Here is a 20,370-nt window from a genome sequence, read left to right as displayed (position 1 = left end):
ACCATAATCTAATCCTCTGCCAGAATGATCAGAATTGAAAAATCAATTATCTGCTCTCCTGGGATATCATATACTTTAACAATCTACTAACCTGGTTTGTTGTGGTGGATATGGAGCCTATCTGACAGTTTATCAGGCCGATATTTGACTTGAAAATAGATTAATGCAGACATCAGCTGCATAAAGGGGACTGTAATGTTTTGAATGAGAAAATATGAATGTTCCAGTGAAGTATATTTCCTGAGTTATTATGTAAAGGCTTTATATAGAGCAAAAATCAAGGCACTAAAACCACATAACAAATATATTTAAGACCACTGTAAAAATGTTATGGAGACTCCATTACTGTCTATTAAAGGACAAACTACCAAGGAGAAACATGAGTGAGATTCTCCTCTGAAACATCGTTCCTTTTTATGGAGGCTTGATTGTCTAACAGTACGAGATTAGTTGAGCTGTAGACTCAGAAATATCACCAAGAAGCTATGAACATCAAACCTTTTTTTCCCCCAAAGAACTGAGAAAGATCACATGGGCCAGAGAATTAATAAAGCAAAATATTTCAGCTGTGGTTATAGAAACTGAAAATGTGACATTTTAAACTTAAAATAAAGGCTTTTATGAAATATTCTTCAGCTTTTTTAGTTATTTCATGTAAGAGCTTCAAGGTCATTTCCTGACTTTGGTTTGCTGTTCGACCTCTTTGCAGATAACCACACCTGTCCCACTGATCAGTTCAAATGCAGCAACAATCGCTGCATCCCCAAACGATGGCTTTGTGATGGAACAAATGACTGTGGCAGCAACGAGGATGAGGCCAACACTACGTGCTCCGGTATGTGCCACTGTCCCATGTTTGTGTTTGTCTCAGAGTCAGTGTGATTCAGTTTGATAATTTTAGGATTATATCACCTGCATGTAAAAGATAATTCTCTGTAATGTCAGCATTTTGGCAATTAGTTCTCTTTGCACACGGATTGATGTTCAATCTGTTTGCACACCTGTAACGTAGCATTGCGTAATGTAATGTAACATAGCCAAGAATAGCACAACTTAGCATAATGTAGCATAATGTAATGTAACAACAATATTTTGGGGAAACAAAACAACATTTGAGGTGGTGAATGGGCAAAAATATATGGACATAGACAATGCAGTTTTGTTACATTTTTGCTATAGATACCAAACAATGTAATGTGTCAACGTTTTAGCTAGTTAGCAAACAATGTAATGTTTTGTTAAAGAATACAGAGAAAAGTTAACCCCTCTTTTTTACTTACAGTTGGGTGCTACATCCCAGCAGCACTCAAAGCATCTTCATCCTGATTAAACTTCAAGATCACCCAAAAAATGAAAATTCAGTCATTTTTTTTCTCACCCTCATGCTGGTTGAGAGTCGGGTTTAATTTGTTAGTCCGAACACCTCTGCTGGAGTTTCACAGCAAAACAGTGTTGCAGGGTCTACCAAACAGTGGAAGTGAATGGTGACCAGTTTTCAAACAGAAAAAACAACTGGAAAAGCTGCTCACACACACACACACACACACACACACACACTTCAGACAGTGTGCATGTGCACATGAACGTGGCTCCAAGCTAAAGATCTAGTGAAGATTCAGGCTAAAAAAATGGTGTAAAAATATGTTTTTTAGTCAGCTTGGCATGTTAGAGCTTTAGGAGACTTGGATCACACCGGACAAGCAGTATGGAGGCATTTTATGTTTTTTTTTTCACATTTGAAAACTGGTCACCATTCACTTTAAGTGTTCAGGAAATTCTGCAACACTGTTTTCTCCAGCAGTGTTTTGTGGACTAAAAAACTGAACCTGACCTTCAGTCGGTGTGAGGGTGAGTAGATAATCACTGAATTTTCATTTTTGCGTGAACTGTCCCTTTAATTTCTGTTAAAGTCAATAAACTTTTTTTTTCAAAAATTAGTTTTTATCTGTGCAACAGAGCTCTGCTTAAGCAAAACATGGTTTAATGTCAAATTACCTCTGATTATATAACTGATATCTGCCTGAATTAATCTTTGCTGATGCAACCCAGTATAACAATTACACATTCAAAAGCTTTCTCATACAGTAAGATATGAAACATTTCTCTCTTCCTTCAGACGCTCTTTACTCATTAAAGTCTAGGACAGACATGTCCAGTGTTGTAAAGGCTCACACCAAGTTTATATGTTGCAGCTCTCAAGTAGTTTCAGTACAATACAGTCAATCTCATTGTGTGAAAGCACTCTCCAGTATCAAAGCGCTGTAGTACCTATGAGAGGCAACAGTATGTCAGGAACACTTACAGTATATCACAATGACTCCTGTGTCCTTAATGGAGCCTCTCAGGAGCTTTGTATCCTTAGAGGATCAATCAATGAGCATTAGTCAGAGGCAGATGAATGCTCCCTCATCGTCAGATTGACATGCATATCACACATCTGCACGACGCGACTTGTGTGCTGCGCATCTGCATTCACCGCGGCCTTGCAGCGTGTAACTGACGGCCTGTCAAGCAGCAGCAGCACATTTCCCTTGGCCTTCAGACCCTCCGTGCTCCCCTGTGTGATTGAGTGATAAAAAGTTTGCGCTGGGTGGACATTGACATCCTGGTGATGTAGCGATCATTAGAGTTGTTCTCCACATCCTTCATTGACTTATGCACATGTGATTGAATTAAGTGGCTTCTCTCTTCTTACTCAGCCCAGTCCTGTCAGGCCGACCAATTCTCCTGCCAGAACGGACGATGTATACCTCGAGCCTGGAAATGCGACCAGGAGGATGACTGTGGGGATATGTCTGATGAAAGATCATGCAGTGAGTCACACATGGCTATTTACCACAAATTCATTCACTCACTCTGTGAAGATTTGACAGCCACTGCTATTTATGTTGCTCTGTTTGGTCAAGAAGTAAAATAGGTCAGCTCAGTGAATGAATCGAATACTAATGAGGGCATTTAGGGCAATCAGTTGTTGTTTACTCCTCACGCTTTATAAAGTTACACTTAATCATGGTACATTTATATTTACAATGAATACGATGTTTCTTAATGTCTTATAAAATATGTGTGGGGGGTGATAGGGTTGTCAATTCACATTAGTGTCTCAGTGATTAGGTCATCAAGCAGTGAAATTTCTAAACTCACTTCCCTCCCTGCACTCTCAAAATGTAACTGTATAATTTATGTAGTCGACTCTGCCAGAAACTTGTCAACATTTTTGCCGTTCCCACTAATAGAGGTTACTTCAGGTTTCTCCTCTAATGGACAGACTCATGCAGAACAATATGTGCTGAGCAGTAATTTGACAGTGCATTATGTTTTTTTTCCACATAATATCCTTAAAAGCACAAAACAAAAAAAAAAACTAATTGCAGACTAAGCTGATGGAAATAACTGGACCCGTATTTTGCACAAACATTGCAGTTGGCCACCTATAATACAACAGTATATCCCGATTCAGGAAGTAGAGGCTAAAGATTTTGTCTTTAGCCAGCTGGCGGCCTGGCTACAGGGATGACAGTGTCTGTATGTAGCTTGGCCTGTTGCTTGGACCAGTGCTTTAGTCCAGACAAAATGACTGCCCACTTTTTCAGCTGCCATGTTTCTGGAAGTAAATCCCCCATAAATTCACTCTGTTGATATTTCAGAAAGTCCTTGCACAGGGTTTGAGTGTTAACGTTTTTTTTTTTCACTTGCCCGACCAGGCAAGTGGGTCAGAAATCTAGTTGCCCACAGTCAGTTTTCACTTGCTCCTGTAGCGATGATCAAATATCAACTAAATTAAAAGCTGATTGTCATGTCCATCTCAGTTTTTCACAGTCCATTATATCTTGTTTTAGTCTAAAATAAAATAAAAAAAAACTCAGTTTTACGTGATAATGAATGAAGGAAATCTCCACATTTTAGAGACCGAAAAATTACTTTAAAGAATAATTGTTTACAAAATAGCTTAATAGTTTAATTCTTTGAAGGAACTACTAATCTCATAAACCACTGTGAGCGACAACCTTTTAGTCATTGTTATACTATTTATATTGTGAATAAAAGTTTTGGAATATTTTGTAGTTTACTGTGTCACAACACTATTATTAGTACAACTCATGTTAGCTAACAAACTAGCCAGCCTGCAAGTGGAAGTAGACATTGCTGTTACACTTTAGGATTGTGGGTCATGCAGTTCTTTTCCAGGACACTGTGAATAAAAGGTGTTAAAACAAGGTAGATATCATACAGACTTTATGACTAATAATCAAAATCCTATATTCAGAGTATAAATGGGATTTTCACCTCTGGATCCTCACTGTTCTGTAAGATTGACTGTGATAAAATTTAGTACAGATATGGTTGGTGCCCAGAGGATGATGATGGTGATCTACTGACTTTTTATCTAGCAGGTCAAAGGTGTTGCTTATTCTGTGGAAATATCTCAGTTTAAACAAGTTGCACTGGCTAATATTTTTTGACAAATGTGTTTTTGGTCCAGACTTATATATCTCAACTACTATTGGATGGGCTGAAATTAAACTTTGAACAGATATTCATTGTGCTCCAGCAATGAGTCAGTCTGATTTTTAGTTATCCTCTGAATTTTTCTCTAATGGCATCATGATTGAGTAGCTTTGAGTGAAATGTCTTGCCAACTGCTGCCGTGGACTGCCAGATTTGACACCCCTCAGGATGATTTCTCATAACTCTGGTAATCACTTCACTTTTCATCAAGCACAGCATCAGGTTAAAGTTTTAATTTGTCTTATACTTTGGTTCATGACTAAGTACTTGCAGAACATCCCCATCATCTTCAGCTGTAGGTGTTCAATGCTAATTAGCACACATATGCTAACATTCCACACTAAGATGGTGAATGTGGTAAACACTATGCACAGATGAACATCTGCCTTTCAGCATCAATCATTGGTAGCTTGCTTACATTAGCATTGAGTTCAAAGCAACACTGTGCTAATGTACAGCTTCACAGAGCTTCTATTGTGACTGTAGAGTCTAAGACTTGTGGTATATGACATATTCAAGGTCATTTTAATTCTTTGTTCTTTCATACTACACCCAAAATACAACATATATAGAGATACAGATAAAAATATTTAAAAAAAATACATACACCTATACACCCAGCGAATAATTCTGTAGTTTTTTTTTTCTGTGTGTGTGTCAGGTGGCATGAAAACAGCTGCAACAAAATTGTGATGATAATATCTCTGACAGCTTCAAATAAAAAGTTCACCATCTAGAAAACACTGACCATCAACTTTGACTGTGCTGAAGCACCAAGCATCATCGGTGTAAATGCAGAGTCCTCTTCCCCTTGTCCTTGTCTTGCATGTTGCCTCCTGTCAGCTCATAGTACAATCCAACCATCGAGTCCAACAGTCTGACCCTCAGGCCCCTCTGACTGGGCACAACAGTCTCTGATCTCCCGTTGCTTGGCCAGCCTGAGTCCCATTTTGTCCATTTCATTGTCCTGACCAGACGTTAGCCAGGAGCAGCCTTAAGTCCAAACTGTGGCTGATTTATGATTTTACAGACAAATCTGATTATTTTATATGGCTATGATCAAAAACGGTAATGAGAGAAAAAATGTATTTTAAATTGATTTTTAATTCATTTGAAGAACACATTTTGGTAAGAATTAGGCAATTTAGACCAACATCCAGGAACTACTGAAGTGTCCCTCGCAATCATTTTGAGCAGAAGATGAAAATATAACAACTTAACCACAGCTATCAATCTTTAGCATAAATGTTTTCAGTATTATAACAGAGCACCTGTGTGAATTATAGATGCACAACAATACGTTTTTATGTTTTAAACAATTGTTATGCCTCACATTATCTTGATCCACTACCTACCTGTAGCCACAGGTCTCTTTTTACTGCCAAAATATTTGATTTATAATGCATTAATTAAGTGAAAAGCATCAAACATAGTAAATTATTCAGACCAACAAGGAGAAAGTGAGAAATATTTGTAATTTATTCCCATGCATGCTGTAATCTTAGTCAGCACTCCTCTAGCAGCAGCACAGTGTCTTATTGTTTATTATTTACCTACATATTTTCCCCACCGACCACAGCATGAAATGTCCATGTTTGGAATTAAGCTACTATTACACAACTGGTTTAATAAAATTCTGAACATCCTTGTTGGTTGGTGTGTCACGTGCAAAACTCAGAAGTATTTCTGAAAGTTCTTCGAAGAGAATGCTGCTGACATCTGCTTATTTTCTTGTGACTTCTTAAATATTTTGCTAGTCTCATTACTTTATTGAATTGAGAGAGTTTTAAGAGTTGAATTATTGATGTTGCGTTCTTAGGACCAAGAACTAGACATGCCATGCGAGGGACAGTGCTGAGTAAACTGCATACTTTTGTACAGTAGTTCACTCTTAAGTCACGTCTCAGTGGTATTACACCAACTGTCAGCTTCAGTTAGTAAAAAGTTGCAGTCTGTGTTCTGGATTAATCTTAGAAAACATAATTGAGAAAAATACATGGAGCGGCATGATGGCCTGAGCTTTTCGGGGCTCTTTGAAGATATATTTAACCTTTTTATGCAAAAGGAAAAAAGAGCGTTTTAGAGTGTAAAATATGTTTAGCAGCAAAGTTGAACTGGATGAATTATGAGCGTACATTTAAAAGATGAGGGTAAAGGGTTTAAGATTCCCCTTTAATCACTATTTGTATTAAATCAGCCTGTTACAGTGATTGATGTTTGCCAAACGCTGCACTGTGCTGTATCGCCTCAGCCTCCCTTTGTGTGTCCTAAGCTGCTTCAATACGCAGCCACAAACAGCCAGGGTGTAAGCAGTAATTAAAGTTCATGCTCGGCTTCATTCAATCATAATCAAGCTGTGCAGCAAAACATATTCTCTCCCATACTGTTGTCTGAGCTTCCTCAGGCATTACTTCTCTGTAGGCACTCTTCTGTGTAACTCTGGCAGCTCACTTAGCTTCAGTGGAGCTACTGTGGGTTTTGGAACACCTGAAGCTCAGTGGTGGCCGCCTCAGAGATTGATGCTAATTTGGATTTTGTTTGTCAGTAGTTTAGTAGTTGTCACACACTGTCTCATATTGGGCTCTCTGTTCACTTGAAGCCGTCATTATTTATGGATGCCGGTGTTCCATTTTTTTTGCCAGGCTCACTGTTTACTTGAAACCTTCATTATTTATGGATGTTCGTGCTTCATTTTTAATGAATGTTAAATTCCAACCAGTCATGCGCTGTCAGTGAGACCTAACACATTTGTGGGAAATATAGAAGACACTTGTCTGATAAAGATACAATATGTCTCCTCGACAGCGCCTAAGGTATTCCAGACAGCAGCAGCAGATGCCAACAAATCAATTCAAATGTAGACTTGCATTTCATACTGAAGTCAATAAAGCTTCGGGCAGCCAGGAAGGAGATTTGAAATGTACTGTATATACAGTATCTCAAAATTGGAAACAAGAATGGTATCTGATCAGAATACAAAAATTTCGATCCTGACAGTTCCATCAGTCCTCAAAACGCAGCAGGATCTGTATTTTCTGTACTTACCACAGCACCAGGAGAGAATATCGATGCTGCAACGTAGACCAATTTTGTTCATGGAGTCTCCTTGACAACAGTGATGGATGTTGGATCAGCCACTGACTGACTACAGAGGTGGTAATTTATTAGCTTTCACCAGCTTGCATTGTCAAATTAAGCTCGCGTAGTCCAATAACTACATGCATGTGTTGTCTCGGCTGGCCGTAATGTGGCCACATCAGCAGCCTAAAACACCTGAGCACACAGGGAATCATATCTTTACAGGAAAAGCTGGAGAAATTTTGGGAGACATCCAATTCCAGAAATTGAAAGAGGATGCAACTGGAGCTGCAGGTGGAGATAAACAATTACAAAAAATTAATTACAATATTCAAATTAAATGAATAGTTTGGATTATTTCATGTGGGGTTGTGTGAGGTGTTTATTGATAGTAAGCGTATTTCCAGCAGTAGATGCATGATATTGAAGTTAAGTACATACTGCTGTGGACAGGGGCAGCATGTAAAACATGTTTTAACTGCTTGAAAAAAGCTCCACCTAAAAAAATCAATATCAGGTTAAATTTAGGCTATAGCCTCTCTGACAGGACACCACTCTTATGTAAGACAAATATATTAGGGCAGCACAGTGGTGCAGTGATTAGCAATATTGACATATTTCATCCATGCACGTACTTTGCTCACTGTGCCGCAAACCCACATCAGTGTGTATCAATTATCTCAAGACAACGAAAGTGCTGAAACATAGGAATCATATAAAAGTTCAATATTTTTCTGAGTGAAAAGAGAAAAAAAAAAAGGAGAAAGAAAAAAGGAAGAGAAGAAACCAGCAAAAACAGCCAGTTATCACTGTACTTCCTCGGTTTTCTTCCTGTTTCCCCCACCATCTAAAAAAATCCATCTGTGTGAATTCTCCAGTCAGTACCCCTTAACAAGATGCTAGCTTAGAACTGGAGTCATTCTCTGTGCACCGTTCAGTTGCCGTCCACTTCTCCAAACAGGATGGCTCAAATGCAGGGAATTTGTATGATCACCATAAGTTTGTCCTTTATCTTTACCCAGTATCACTCTCTCTGAACCAACCAAACTCCATTGGTGAAATCAGTCATTTTACCTGAAACAACACTGGCGTTGCTCGTCCACCGCTGCCTCGATCTTTTGTTTTTGTTTGTGTTGTTGTGTAACTTTCGTGAATCTGAACTATCAGACACGCAACGACAAAAACAAACTACCTGATCAAGGCGGCAGTAGACCAGCAACTCCTGTGTTCTGGGAGATAAAATGACTGATTTCACCCATGGAATTCAGTTGTTTTGGAGCGAGCAATATTGGGTTAATACAATGGTGGTTTCCCATCAGAAAAGGCAAGTTAAAGCAGTTGCTAATCTTCCATGCCGGTGCCCCTCTAAGCCATGACAAGCGTACATGCATCCTTTCTCGTTCCTTTTCTGTCAAGACTATATTGTTTGCATCGACTGTGACTGTTCGGTTTGCAGAGCTTTGTATGTCCCAACAGAGTGGGATGATTGTGTTTTTGTTTCAAGGCCAAGTATTGTTTTTGCATATACAGTTTTTTGACTCAAGGCATCGATCCCGAGAGCACACCTGAAAACAGACTTGTAACGCTTGTAAATAAAACACGGCCGTGCAAAGCCTGGTGAGGACAAAGCACTAACCAAAAGAAGAATTCCAGATTATTCTTAATTTTTCATTTTTCTCTTCCCTCCAGGGCCACCTATAAAAGCAACTCCATCGTCTCTTTCTCTTTCCCTTTCCTTTCTATATTCACCTGTATTAAATCAAAGCACAAAGTCCTCACAAAATAATTTAGTAAAAGAGCTTTTGCATCTCTTTTCATTTCTTTTCTCTTTTCTCCTGTCTTAGAAATGGCTGCACAATTAAAGATGACTCTCTCAATGAGACTACCTTGATTCAATCTGATCAATCTCAACAGCACAATTAATTTTGTACGTCTTAGAATCATTTTCAAAGATACTGAAGTAATATGACTTAAGTTAGATGACTCTGATTAAAGAGTGTGGAAATTAACTTTCCTCCAGAATTGAAAAATGAATAATAATTTGCATGTTTTAGGAGATGGACTCATGGCAGTCTATTTTTTGATGATTTACTGATGTGTAAAGTTGCGGTGCTGTTATTTGTTGAGCTTGGACTGGGAAAGTATTTGATGTGTACCTGTGAACAAACCTTTTCAGCCTTCCCCACCTGTGAGCCCCTCACCCAGTTCAGCTGTGCTAATGGACGATGCGTCAGCGCGCAGTGGCACTGTGATTCAGGTGAGGACAAGAAGCTTTTCAAGAAGCTTGATAACACTTTATTAATAAGTGGTGAATTGATAGTTAATTAAACGTAAGTTAATAGTTATATTGCCATGAACAAACATTCAAATAATGTTTATATTTGTTTTATAAACCATTTATTAAGCGATTGTAAAGTTTTATATACTTCTAAGTTTTATATCAGCTCCAGCTGCACAAAGGCCACACAAATAATCTTTATGGATGCAGTACACAGTCCCGCCAGGAAGTTTCAATGTTTTAATTGCAACAATCAGTACAAATCCCACCAATCTTCATTCTCGATGACCTTGCAATCTGACCAATCATCACTGCTTCCAGCAAAAACTTCATGTACATGTTTAAATTAATCAGCTTTTCTTAACATTTTGATTTTTTGTGTTGCCACAGATACTGTGATTGTTATTGACATTTATCAATGTTCTGTGAACTTTTATATTTTATAATTGTATTGTATGTTGAGCTCCAAGAAGATTCAACATCGTTTATCATATTTTGTAAGCCTTTTTGGTGAAGTTTTTATCCTGCCTGGAACAAGTTCCCCTTGATTTTTCATGTATTATACAACAAACTTTTTTTTTTTTTTTAATTTTCACTTGCTTCTGCAAAAATGCCTGAAAACGTTGCAACATGCATTGAATTTTTTAGAAAAACTTCTGAGAAATATGGCATTTCAGGCTGCAAAAATCAAAAAAAAATCCTGCAACATCCTGGAGGGACTGACTACACAGTATTTAGTAACCATGTACAAAGTATTATTAACACCAGCTGCAACTTTACAAGAACCATCCAGTCAAATGCAGCAGCTCATATTGGTCATTTTTGCACATGCAGAGCTCCGTGGTGAAGTTATCCACAAATATGCAATATTCAATTAGACTTTAAAAATCAAGGTACAAAAACTTCTTTCTTAGGTTTAAGAAACAAAACTAGTTGGGTAACGTAACGTAACGTAACGTAACGTAACGTAACGTAACGTAAAAATAAGCTGCAACTTTATAATAGCCATCCATGCAGTGTTTATGGATGGTATACAAAAATGATTAACCATTAACCACGTGTTAGAAATATCTGGTTAATATCTTGTAACTTAAGTTTAATTAACTGTCAATTTGCCATTTATTAATAATGAAGTGCTACCTGATATTTTTCTGTGCGTGTGTAGATGACGACTGCGGAGACGGCAGTGATGAAGCGGGCTGCGTCCGGTCGTGCTCCAACAGCCAGTTCCAGTGCACCAGCGGCCGCTGCATCCCAGACCACTGGGCCTGTGATGGCGACAACGACTGTGGAGACTACAGTGACGAGAACACAACCTGCAGAGGTGGATCAGCATGTAAGAACACCTGCATTTACTTTTAAAATGCTGAAGACGTAGGTAGACTAATATACCCCTTCCAGCATAAGATGACCCCTGCTATTATTCATGTTTTACATCAAAACACCGGTTGGATAAAACCAATGTATTTATAATTACCCTTTTAATATATTAAGTCATCAGTGGGATTAACTTCTTTTTAATTCCTTGAAAAATCTGCCTTGCAGCAGAATTGTCTGGTAGCACCTTGTAGCTGCCCTTATATCTCTTTTAGTGTGCTAATGATTTTATTTGCAATTCAAATCATTGTTTAAATTTAGGCGTTGTAATTACAAGTTTAACAATTACTCAGCTTGAGTCCAATAACTTTGTTTTCACACTTACGTGTGACTAATCTTATCTAGTCTCTGTTCGGGGGAATTCTACCATCAGGAGTTGAATCATTTAATCTAATTACCACAGAAACCTCATGCAAGCTCCTAGAAACTCACAGCTCACTTGCTTGTCAGTAGAATGTGTAGACTATTCATCAAACGGTTTCCTGATGGGAACTGCAGGCTCCTCCACTCCCCCGTGTCTGCTTCTGCTTTTACCCCAGGGGACTGAATCTGTCTTAGCTTTGTCTCGGCTGTTGAAGAAATGTTTTTTTGGGGGGGGATTTGCTTTTTAAGATTTAAGCAAATGGTTAATCGGATACAGACCATTATCTATACTGAATGCACAATTGCATGACTTAAATGAATGCATGCTGCTCTTCATTATGTTCTAATGTAACACCATAGAACAGAAGAAGAACCTGTCTGGTGTTGCAGTAGTTCACTTTGTGTTGCTTGGTTCAGCATCTATGTTTCAGTCCTATCAAATAATTTTAAAGTATTCAACCGTTTCAGAAAAAGAGTGATGTATTTCACACTGCGGGTGAGTTTATGAATTCCTGATCATCAGCAGAACCGGCCTCCAAGAGAGCTTGAACCCAGAGTTGACAACTGGTTACAGTTTTAATGTGTTACAAAGAATAAATTTGTTTACTAATTCTAAAAGTTTGTTCAGTTAAAGATTGGAAGAGAGACAATATTGATATGACTGGGATTACTGGGAGGTGAAATCTGACATATTGAATGTTTCATGTAAACAGGCCATTTGGTGCCAACATGAAGCTTCCAGGACATCATGGTAAAGGAAGTTCTTCATGTAAAATAAAGAAATCACACTGCTGCATAATTACTGAGGCACTTTGGTTGCAACTCTAATGGTAGATGCACCAGAATGTAGGATAACAAGCAACAAAGAGAAGTGAATTATTAGAAAGATGTGATGGATGAGGGGATTAAGCAGAGGACTAGTACCTAGTCCACCAATCGATACCTGATGCAGACGTCATACATGTACGAGAACATAACGTTTGTCATTGTTGTTAACATTTATAAATGCTCTGTGCAAAGATTTTGCTTTTTGTGCAAGGGTGCACTTCTTAATTTACAAGTAAAGCATATTTTGTCACCGTAATTTCCTAATCCTGTAACCCTTTTTGGTAAGGTTACATAGAATACTTAGAAAAGAGTATGGTTTTATTCTCACAAGAACAAGTACATATATATATCAAAAGAAAACTTTTTCCTGCAACTTTCACTCGCTCCTCCAATTTCATGGCAACATTGATAGCAGTGTTTTAGAAAATTTGCTGTGAAATCAGGGATTTTAGGCCGCAATAATCCCCAAAAAAGCCCAAGAAACCCGGGGGGGACTGCTTTTTAAGATTTAAAAAGGGTAAAACATGCCAGGCTGACATTAGTATGATGCAAACAACATAAGTACAACTTATAAAACTGAGTAGGTGGATGTGTGAATGATTGAGCATGAACAGACAGAGGCAGTAGGGTCCCCCTAATCAAATTCTGCTTCGAGCCCCATAAAGGCTTGGACTGGCCCTGATCATCAGAGCTTATGTCCTTTGAAGCCTTAGACCCACGATGCAACACTTACAACATAATGGTTTAGTTTCTTTTTCAAACTCTGGAGTTATTTAACAAGACAGAAAAATCTGAGAAATACTGTAAATGCTGGAAGTGAAATAACTTCCCTTTTTGGAACTAACTGACCTGTTACTGCTGCCAAGTGCCCCGCTCAGAAAGATAAATATTTGAACAGTAAAAGATGTCTTGTAAAATAATAGTTTAATACCACTGCGCCTTTGCCTGTGACAGTGTGCTGTAGATCCGTGAAACAGTGATTGTTGAATGGCTTTTTTTTTGTTTCAGTGCTGCCATCTGTGATTGAGTGCAGTGGAGAGGAATTCCACTGTGTCACAGATGGAACCTGCATCCCGGAACGCTGGAGATGTGACGGAGACAAGGACTGCGAGGATGGCAGCGACGAGAAAGACTGCGAGGGCACCAAAAGGATGTGCGACCCCAAGGCCAAATTTACCTGCAAAGATACAGGTAGTGAATGCAGCACACTGCTAAAATAAACCACTGTCCAGAAGTGAAAAAACACACAGACAACAACTATTATTATGTTAAAGGATGGTGCTACAGTTTCCTTTTGACCTTTAGTTTGAAAACGACTTTTTCATGGCAGCCATATTGATATGAAATAATAGTGTAGACACAGGTGTTACCAGTGATAGTGCTTAAGGTCTTGTTCCATTTAGTGTAGCAGAGCATTCCCAGTCAGCCAACATGCACAATAGCAGCACCTTGACTCTAACTAACTAACTAACATACTGCCAGCTACATTCTCAACCAGTATATCCTGCATACTGCCTACTAAAGTATACCTTTCACAGCATTACAACATTACACATCCAAGCTACACTGTAAAACAAAATAAGTTGGTGGTCGCAGTTTTCCTGAGATCAGTATTTAGAGTAACTGGTATGCTAAAGAAACAGTTTGACCAGCAGCTACAGTTTGAAAATGTAAGAAAATTCATGACATTTCCCTCCTCCTCCCTTCTTTACTCTTGCATGTTGTGTGTTTTGTTATGAACAGCCTTCCCACTACACACGTTTTCATTTACAGCCGTGAAACATCTCCTAACGAAGCTCCTGTTTCGTTCACCTGTCATGATGTGTCGGATCAAACTGGTCAGGGTGCGCACCATGGCGTGCCACACGGCGCGGCCATGACGCACGTGTCATTTGAGTGTGCTCAGATACAGACAGCAGTGGAGAAACAAAGAGCACATGCAGTAGACAGCTCAGATCAGAGACAAACCATACAATATAGAAGTATGTGCAGTCAGTCTAATATTCATTCTCACATACACAAGATCCACACACTGTGCAACTGGAATGCACTATATTTAATTTGATGTTGCACAGTTTCTGTTTGATGTGAATGGAGATGAACTTTAATTTGATAATTGACAGTTTGTGAGAAAGGTCTGTTTTCATTGTGTTGTGGTCAATAAGTCCTGAATGAATAATTGATATTTATAGATAATATGTGGATCTGAAATATCTTTTAGAAGTTTGAGATGAAGTCTGTCATATGTAAACACTGCCACAGTGTTGATTTTTACACTACATTACTCAACTGACACTGACAGTTTTGGGTGGTCTGTGGTATAAAATCACATCCCGAGGCATGAAAACGAAATTCAGCTAGCATCTGAGTTCACTAAGTAAATCTTGCATCATTTGCCTGAGACAGATGTTACAGTTTCAGCACCATGGCAGCTTAGCTGAACTAATTTGAGCATGAAGGACAATAACACAAAGCAACACAGAGAGAGAGAAAAATCAGCTGACTTTATGTTGCATTATATAGAAATTATGTCAAGACATGTGGCATACAAAGAGATGTTCCTGTTTTCTGTTGTGACTCTGTGTGTGGGTTACATCATAGGAAATTAACTGTCATCAGAAACAGTCTCCTGGTGTTGAACATGGCCTAAAGCCTTTACTTTACTTTACAGATGAAAGAGCCAAGGCCTCATATAATATATATATACATATATATATATATATATATATGTATGTATATATATATATATATATATATATATATATATATATATATATATATATATATATATATATATATATATATATATATATAGCATTGTGTCTGTTTGGATTTTGACAGTATTTTAACCTTCACTCTGAGAGCTGTAAGAAACATCTTTTCGGCCAAATCACTCATCATTCTCACTCTAGCTCTTTGCTTGGGTTTTAAGAGAGAAGGAAAGTAGTTTCAGTAGTTTCATGAACATTTGTTTGTGAGTATCAGTTATAAATTAAGCTGCCAAATGGCTCTCTTCCCTTTCATAAAGCCTTCACTCTCTGACAGGCTCTAGAGGCTTAACCATCCTCCACTTTGGAGCAGTACAGCGAAGTTTGCATGTACTTGTTCGACCAATTAGGACAAACCATTTAAATGGCCTGTTTAAACTCCCCATGTACCCACACCCAGCATCCACTCTCTTTCAGCAGCTGAAAGCAGAAGGTCAGAGAAATTCAGTTGCTTTCTGTCTTTAGCTCCGCAGCTTTCCACTCATCCCTTGACAGTATTATCAAGAATGGAGGCAATGCTGCGTGGTGAAGGGTTGGTTAGACCACACAATTATTATTCACTCTAATACTGCAGTGTCACACCCCTGTGCACTGGTGCAGTTCGTTCTGTCCTCCCCAGAAGAGCAGAGTGCCCTCTCCAGCAATATTCAAAGGGGTTTCTGAAAGGGGCCATCATAACATTTCTGACAGATTAAATGTAGGAAAAACTATTTCTGTCTTTTTTTTCAGCTTCCCAGATAAAACAAAGACTCAATACTCATTCTAAACACATACTCAATTTGAATGTTGGGTGTACGCATGCTTTTTCCTGACCATTTTGCCTCTGGGGATGGATGCATTTCGACATGTGACAGATAAAACTCAAACAAAGACAGGAATTTTCCAAGTGGAGCTTGTGCTTAGTGCAACAATGCAACAAAACAAACTTGGTTTAGCCTCCCACACATAGGTTTATTTGTTTACATTTCCATTTTGGAAAAAGGATATGTAGGAAGAAAAACAAGAAAACTCAGACAAAGAAAAGCTGAACATACAGAGTGTTCTAACACATATTTATTCAGCTGCATATGTCATAGAAATGGACCATCCACTCTGTCCCCTTAAAGTTCCCGGAGTGCTTATTGGTTACATGTTTCAGGCAGCTAGGAAGGGACATGTTGCAGACATTTATGCTATTTACAGTATCCAAAAGTGTTTCTAAAGTGACTCATGTATGTAGGAAGAAGAGCGGTCCTATTAGCTGACTCTTCCCGGACTGAGAGCTCCCAATGAGCACGGCCAGACCGCAACCAAAACCGCCTCAGAGACCCGATGGAGGCCAGTTTGGTTTGCTAACCAAGCTAACAGCTGTTAGCTTACTTACTTTTACAACAAGTAAAACGATTTGTCCATACGTAAACACCCTAAACAACTGCATTCCTTGTCAATCTCAGAGGCTGTGTTCTGCTGAGCCTGGTTTAATCGCCTGCTAAGCGCAGCTAACAGCTACATGTTATGTTTAGCTACTTTAGCAACAAGTTATCTAAAGCCATCTGTCCATCAAATGTCCACCAGAGTTGAAACTGAGCAGCCAGAGGACATCAGAGTGGAAACCAGAACATCTTTCTCCATAAAATATGATCCACTTTTCCTAAATCATTGAATAAAGTGATGAAGTTGTGTTTTTTATTTACAGTGAAGCCCATTTCCTACAAACACTTTGGTCCGCTCTGGTCAATGGATGTATACTCGTCTGCTGCTCCGCTGCGTCATGGGCGAGAAAGCATTACACTGCACAAATTTAGTAACGTCTCCAAATGCAGGATAAATCATCAACCGTTTTTAACTGTAGTCCAGGAGGAAACAAACTCTGAAATACTCTGAAAATACAGAATAATATCCACAAAACAACTTTTTTGGAATACCTCGGCCTGATGCTGACCTATAGCACAATACATATGTGCTTAAATATTGATCTTGACTTCATGGGAACTTAAATTGTATTGGGATTGAGAAGGTATCATGATCAAGGGAGATGCTTTTGAGAAGTTATTCCCTTAAATGTACACTGTAAAAAAATAAGTTGAGAAAATTTAAGTAAGTAAAGCAACCAGCTGAAAAGCTTGTTTGTGTTTAGTTTCTTAACTTAAGTTTGACAAACTTGAGATGGCACTTTGAATGAACCTCTTAACCTAAGTTGACACGACAAATAAGTCCTCAGTAAAACTCAAAATGTCTTTGCAGCTGGTTGCTTTTTTAAGTTTTCTCAGCTTTTCTTTTTTTTACAGTCTCTTTTGAAATTCTAAACTGGGTATTTTAAGCCCAAGAGGGATAAATGAGGAATTAGATTTAAGACCAGTTCTGCAGAGTTCATTCCAGTGGTTCATAAAAAGGTAAGGTGGGAGATATTTTGAATTTACTTAGTTTTGAACATGAAAGAAAAAGCGTTAGATTTACATTTGAACAATGGAAACTTCGACCTCTTTATCTAATGATGGGTCAAGATAAAACTGTGGTGTAAAAACACATTTTGATATGGAAGTTTGAATATTTTGTTTGTGTGGTCTCCAGTTTAGGGTTCTCACAGAAGCAGCTCATGTTTCAGACCCTGAATTTTGTGCTTACTGATCAGTCTGCGAATGTCCGTCTCAGGGCTGCAGAGCATCCAGTATTCACAGCCTCAGTCCAGGATCACTTCTTCAGGCACACAGGGTGGGATTTTATGACAGAAAGCGTCTCCAGTATTAGACTATCACTAGTAGCTTTGGTTGGGTATGCACGAGGTACGCTTTTGCCTCTACCCATGTTTATGTATTACGCTTTAAATATGCTTCCCATGATTTAGAGAAGTGCTTGACACTGTGTGCAGTTTGAGTAGGAAAAGTATTTCACCTTCACCGTCTTCTTCTCAACACATGACTGGTTGTGTTTGCTGCTGCAGCCACAGCTATTCTGGGACAGCATCTCTCCCGAATGATAGCAGAATAATTTTCCCCCTGAGTTTGGTGTCATATATTAAGGACCTAGTAGATACTTTTATTCTCCAAGTGTACTGATTATCAAAACACAAGCATAAAAATGTTGAGAAAACTCAAAATTTCAAGGCAACTTACTTCAATAGCTTTTTGAGTTTTGTGTCACACACAAAGTGTTGAAAGAGTTTTACAGACCAATAATGTTTTGTGGAGATGATTTACTTTTCTTCTCTAGATAAACTTGAATCTTTGAGAGTTAGATATAAAAAAAAAAATCTAAAATTGATGAGTAAACTCTTTGAAGTGAAACTGAGCAATGGTTAAGAATTATTTTTTTTCATTTGGTACCATTTAATTTTCAAGCATCAAAATAATGAAATATCAGGTTCACAGCTCACTGTGAACGGTTTTTGAACTACAAATTTTTGAGGTTTCTAAAACTCAAAGATTCAAGTTTATCTAAAGAAGAAAAGCAGATCATTTTAAGAAATGATTATAGGATGGCTAAACTTTGTTCAGGTTATTGCAAAACTTAAGTTTGAGTTTGATTCAAAACTCTAAACTCTAGTAAAGACAGACACTTTCATTGTACAGTGCATATTTCACAGCCGGCTGGGGCAGGACCTTTCTGTGCAGAGTTTGCATGTTCTCCTCATGTCCGTATGGGTTCTCTCTGGGTTCTCCAGCTTCCTCCCACAATCCAAAGCAATGTAGCATAATAGGTTAATTGATAACTCTAAACTGGTGTGAATGCAAGCGGGAATGGTTGTTTTTCTCAATGTGTCAGCCCAGAGATGAACTGGCGACTCGTCCAGGGTGTACCCCGCCTCTCACCCAGCGTCAGCTGGTACAGGTTCTGTTGGTATAGGACCCGTTAAGGATAAGCGGTTACGGACGATGAATGGTTGGACGTCACAGTGTTTCTGTATAGGGAGTGGTCAAGCTCATGGACCCCAGTAGAAGGCTTTGTCTGTACTGTTGTAAAACTGGTGTTAAAATGTTTAACCTCCATACTGGGCTGAATATGAAGTTTATTAATTAATATGGCAGCTGCATGTAGGTTGCATGCTCCATTATATGACTAAACATCTAAAGGTACATTAAATTCCACAGTTACTACTTATAATAAACTCAAATAAATTCAGCTGAAATTCTGCAGAATAAAGAAGACGGAAACTTCAACAGGAACATGTTCTGTATGAGGCTGTAATGCCTGAGTCAGAAGACATGTGGAGGACACCAATAAATATAAAGATCTTTATCAATATAGCAACATTAATGATGAGCAAAGTAGAAAACAAAACAAAAAACAACCACAACAAGTATGAATTTATTCATCTATTATTCAACAATAAATCCTCAGCCATGCATAGAGGAGGGACCAACATAAATAAAAAGTTAGCAGCTCTGTAGGAAATCCATCTGTGGATATGCTGCATTTTTTGTTGAATTAAAGATGAAACTTTTAGATGTTGGAGCTTTTCTATATTTGGAAAGGATATAAAAAATGTATTTCCTCCTCAAAATAATAAGCAATGGTTATGTTTAATAAACCCAGTCAGAAGTACTTTTGTGCCTCCCACTTCTCAAATAGAATTCCGTTTTCATGTCCGTCCTCATCCGGATCCTGTCCTCCCGTTTGCTTTCTGCAGATACATACACTTCTAAAATTCATCAGGTTGAAGGAGTCTGATTTTCTTGCTGTGTCATTTCAGGTGAAATTGCCGGTATCAAGACTGCAGTCATACAAATGATTAACCTCCTCGTCCATCTGCATTACCACAAACACACTTGAACTGGAACATTTCCCCCAAGTGTCATCCATATTTAATGCATGGGAAAGCTCGTGTACTTGAATAGCACATACACTTGCTTTTTTATATTAGCAACAGCAGCGGCATTTATTAGGAATTCAAAAAATAACGTCTGACTGTACATATGCATGACATGCACACAGAGACACACCTGAGCACACACAAAATACACACACACCAACCAGGAGACAGTGGGATATCAAAAAACCTTATGATGTAGCTTTGATTGAAAAAGTGTAAATTGAATATGCTGAGATCCAGGCTTCTCCAGGGAGAGTGCAAAAATGAGACATCCCAATAGGCTATCTATAGGCTATTGTTTTCTTCCTGGCCCCCCTCTGTGGTTCTACCTTCCTCACCTACATAGAGAGGCCTTTACAAATTACATTCTAGTGTAGATA

General features: G+C 38.4%; 1 protein-coding gene across 1 annotated transcript in view; it reads left to right on the top strand.

The window, feature by feature from the left end:
* The window catches only part of lrp1bb (low density lipoprotein receptor-related protein 1Bb), a 322,619-nt gene that overhangs the window by 110,374 nt on the left and 191,875 nt on the right, over window positions 1-20,370 (top strand). The window contains exons 16-20 of the mRNA XM_084723927.1: window positions 710-835; window positions 2,700-2,813; window positions 9,764-9,844; window positions 11,031-11,201; window positions 13,442-13,624. Of these exons, the coding sequence (XP_084580053.1) occupies window positions 710-835; window positions 2,700-2,813; window positions 9,764-9,844; window positions 11,031-11,201; window positions 13,442-13,624 (675 nt within the window). The remainder of the gene's footprint in view (window positions 1-709; window positions 836-2,699; window positions 2,814-9,763; window positions 9,845-11,030; window positions 11,202-13,441; window positions 13,625-20,370) is intronic.

This window comes from Lutjanus erythropterus, chromosome 8, assembly GCF_056507025.1.
Source record: "Lutjanus erythropterus isolate fLutEry1 chromosome 8, fLutEry1.hap2, whole genome shotgun sequence".
In the NCBI taxonomy this organism is placed as follows: Eukaryota; Metazoa; Chordata; class Actinopteri; order Lutjaniformes; family Lutjanidae; genus Lutjanus; species Lutjanus erythropterus.
The sequence above is the reverse complement of the archived record's forward strand: the minus strand, read 5'-3'. Positions and strand labels throughout refer to the sequence as shown.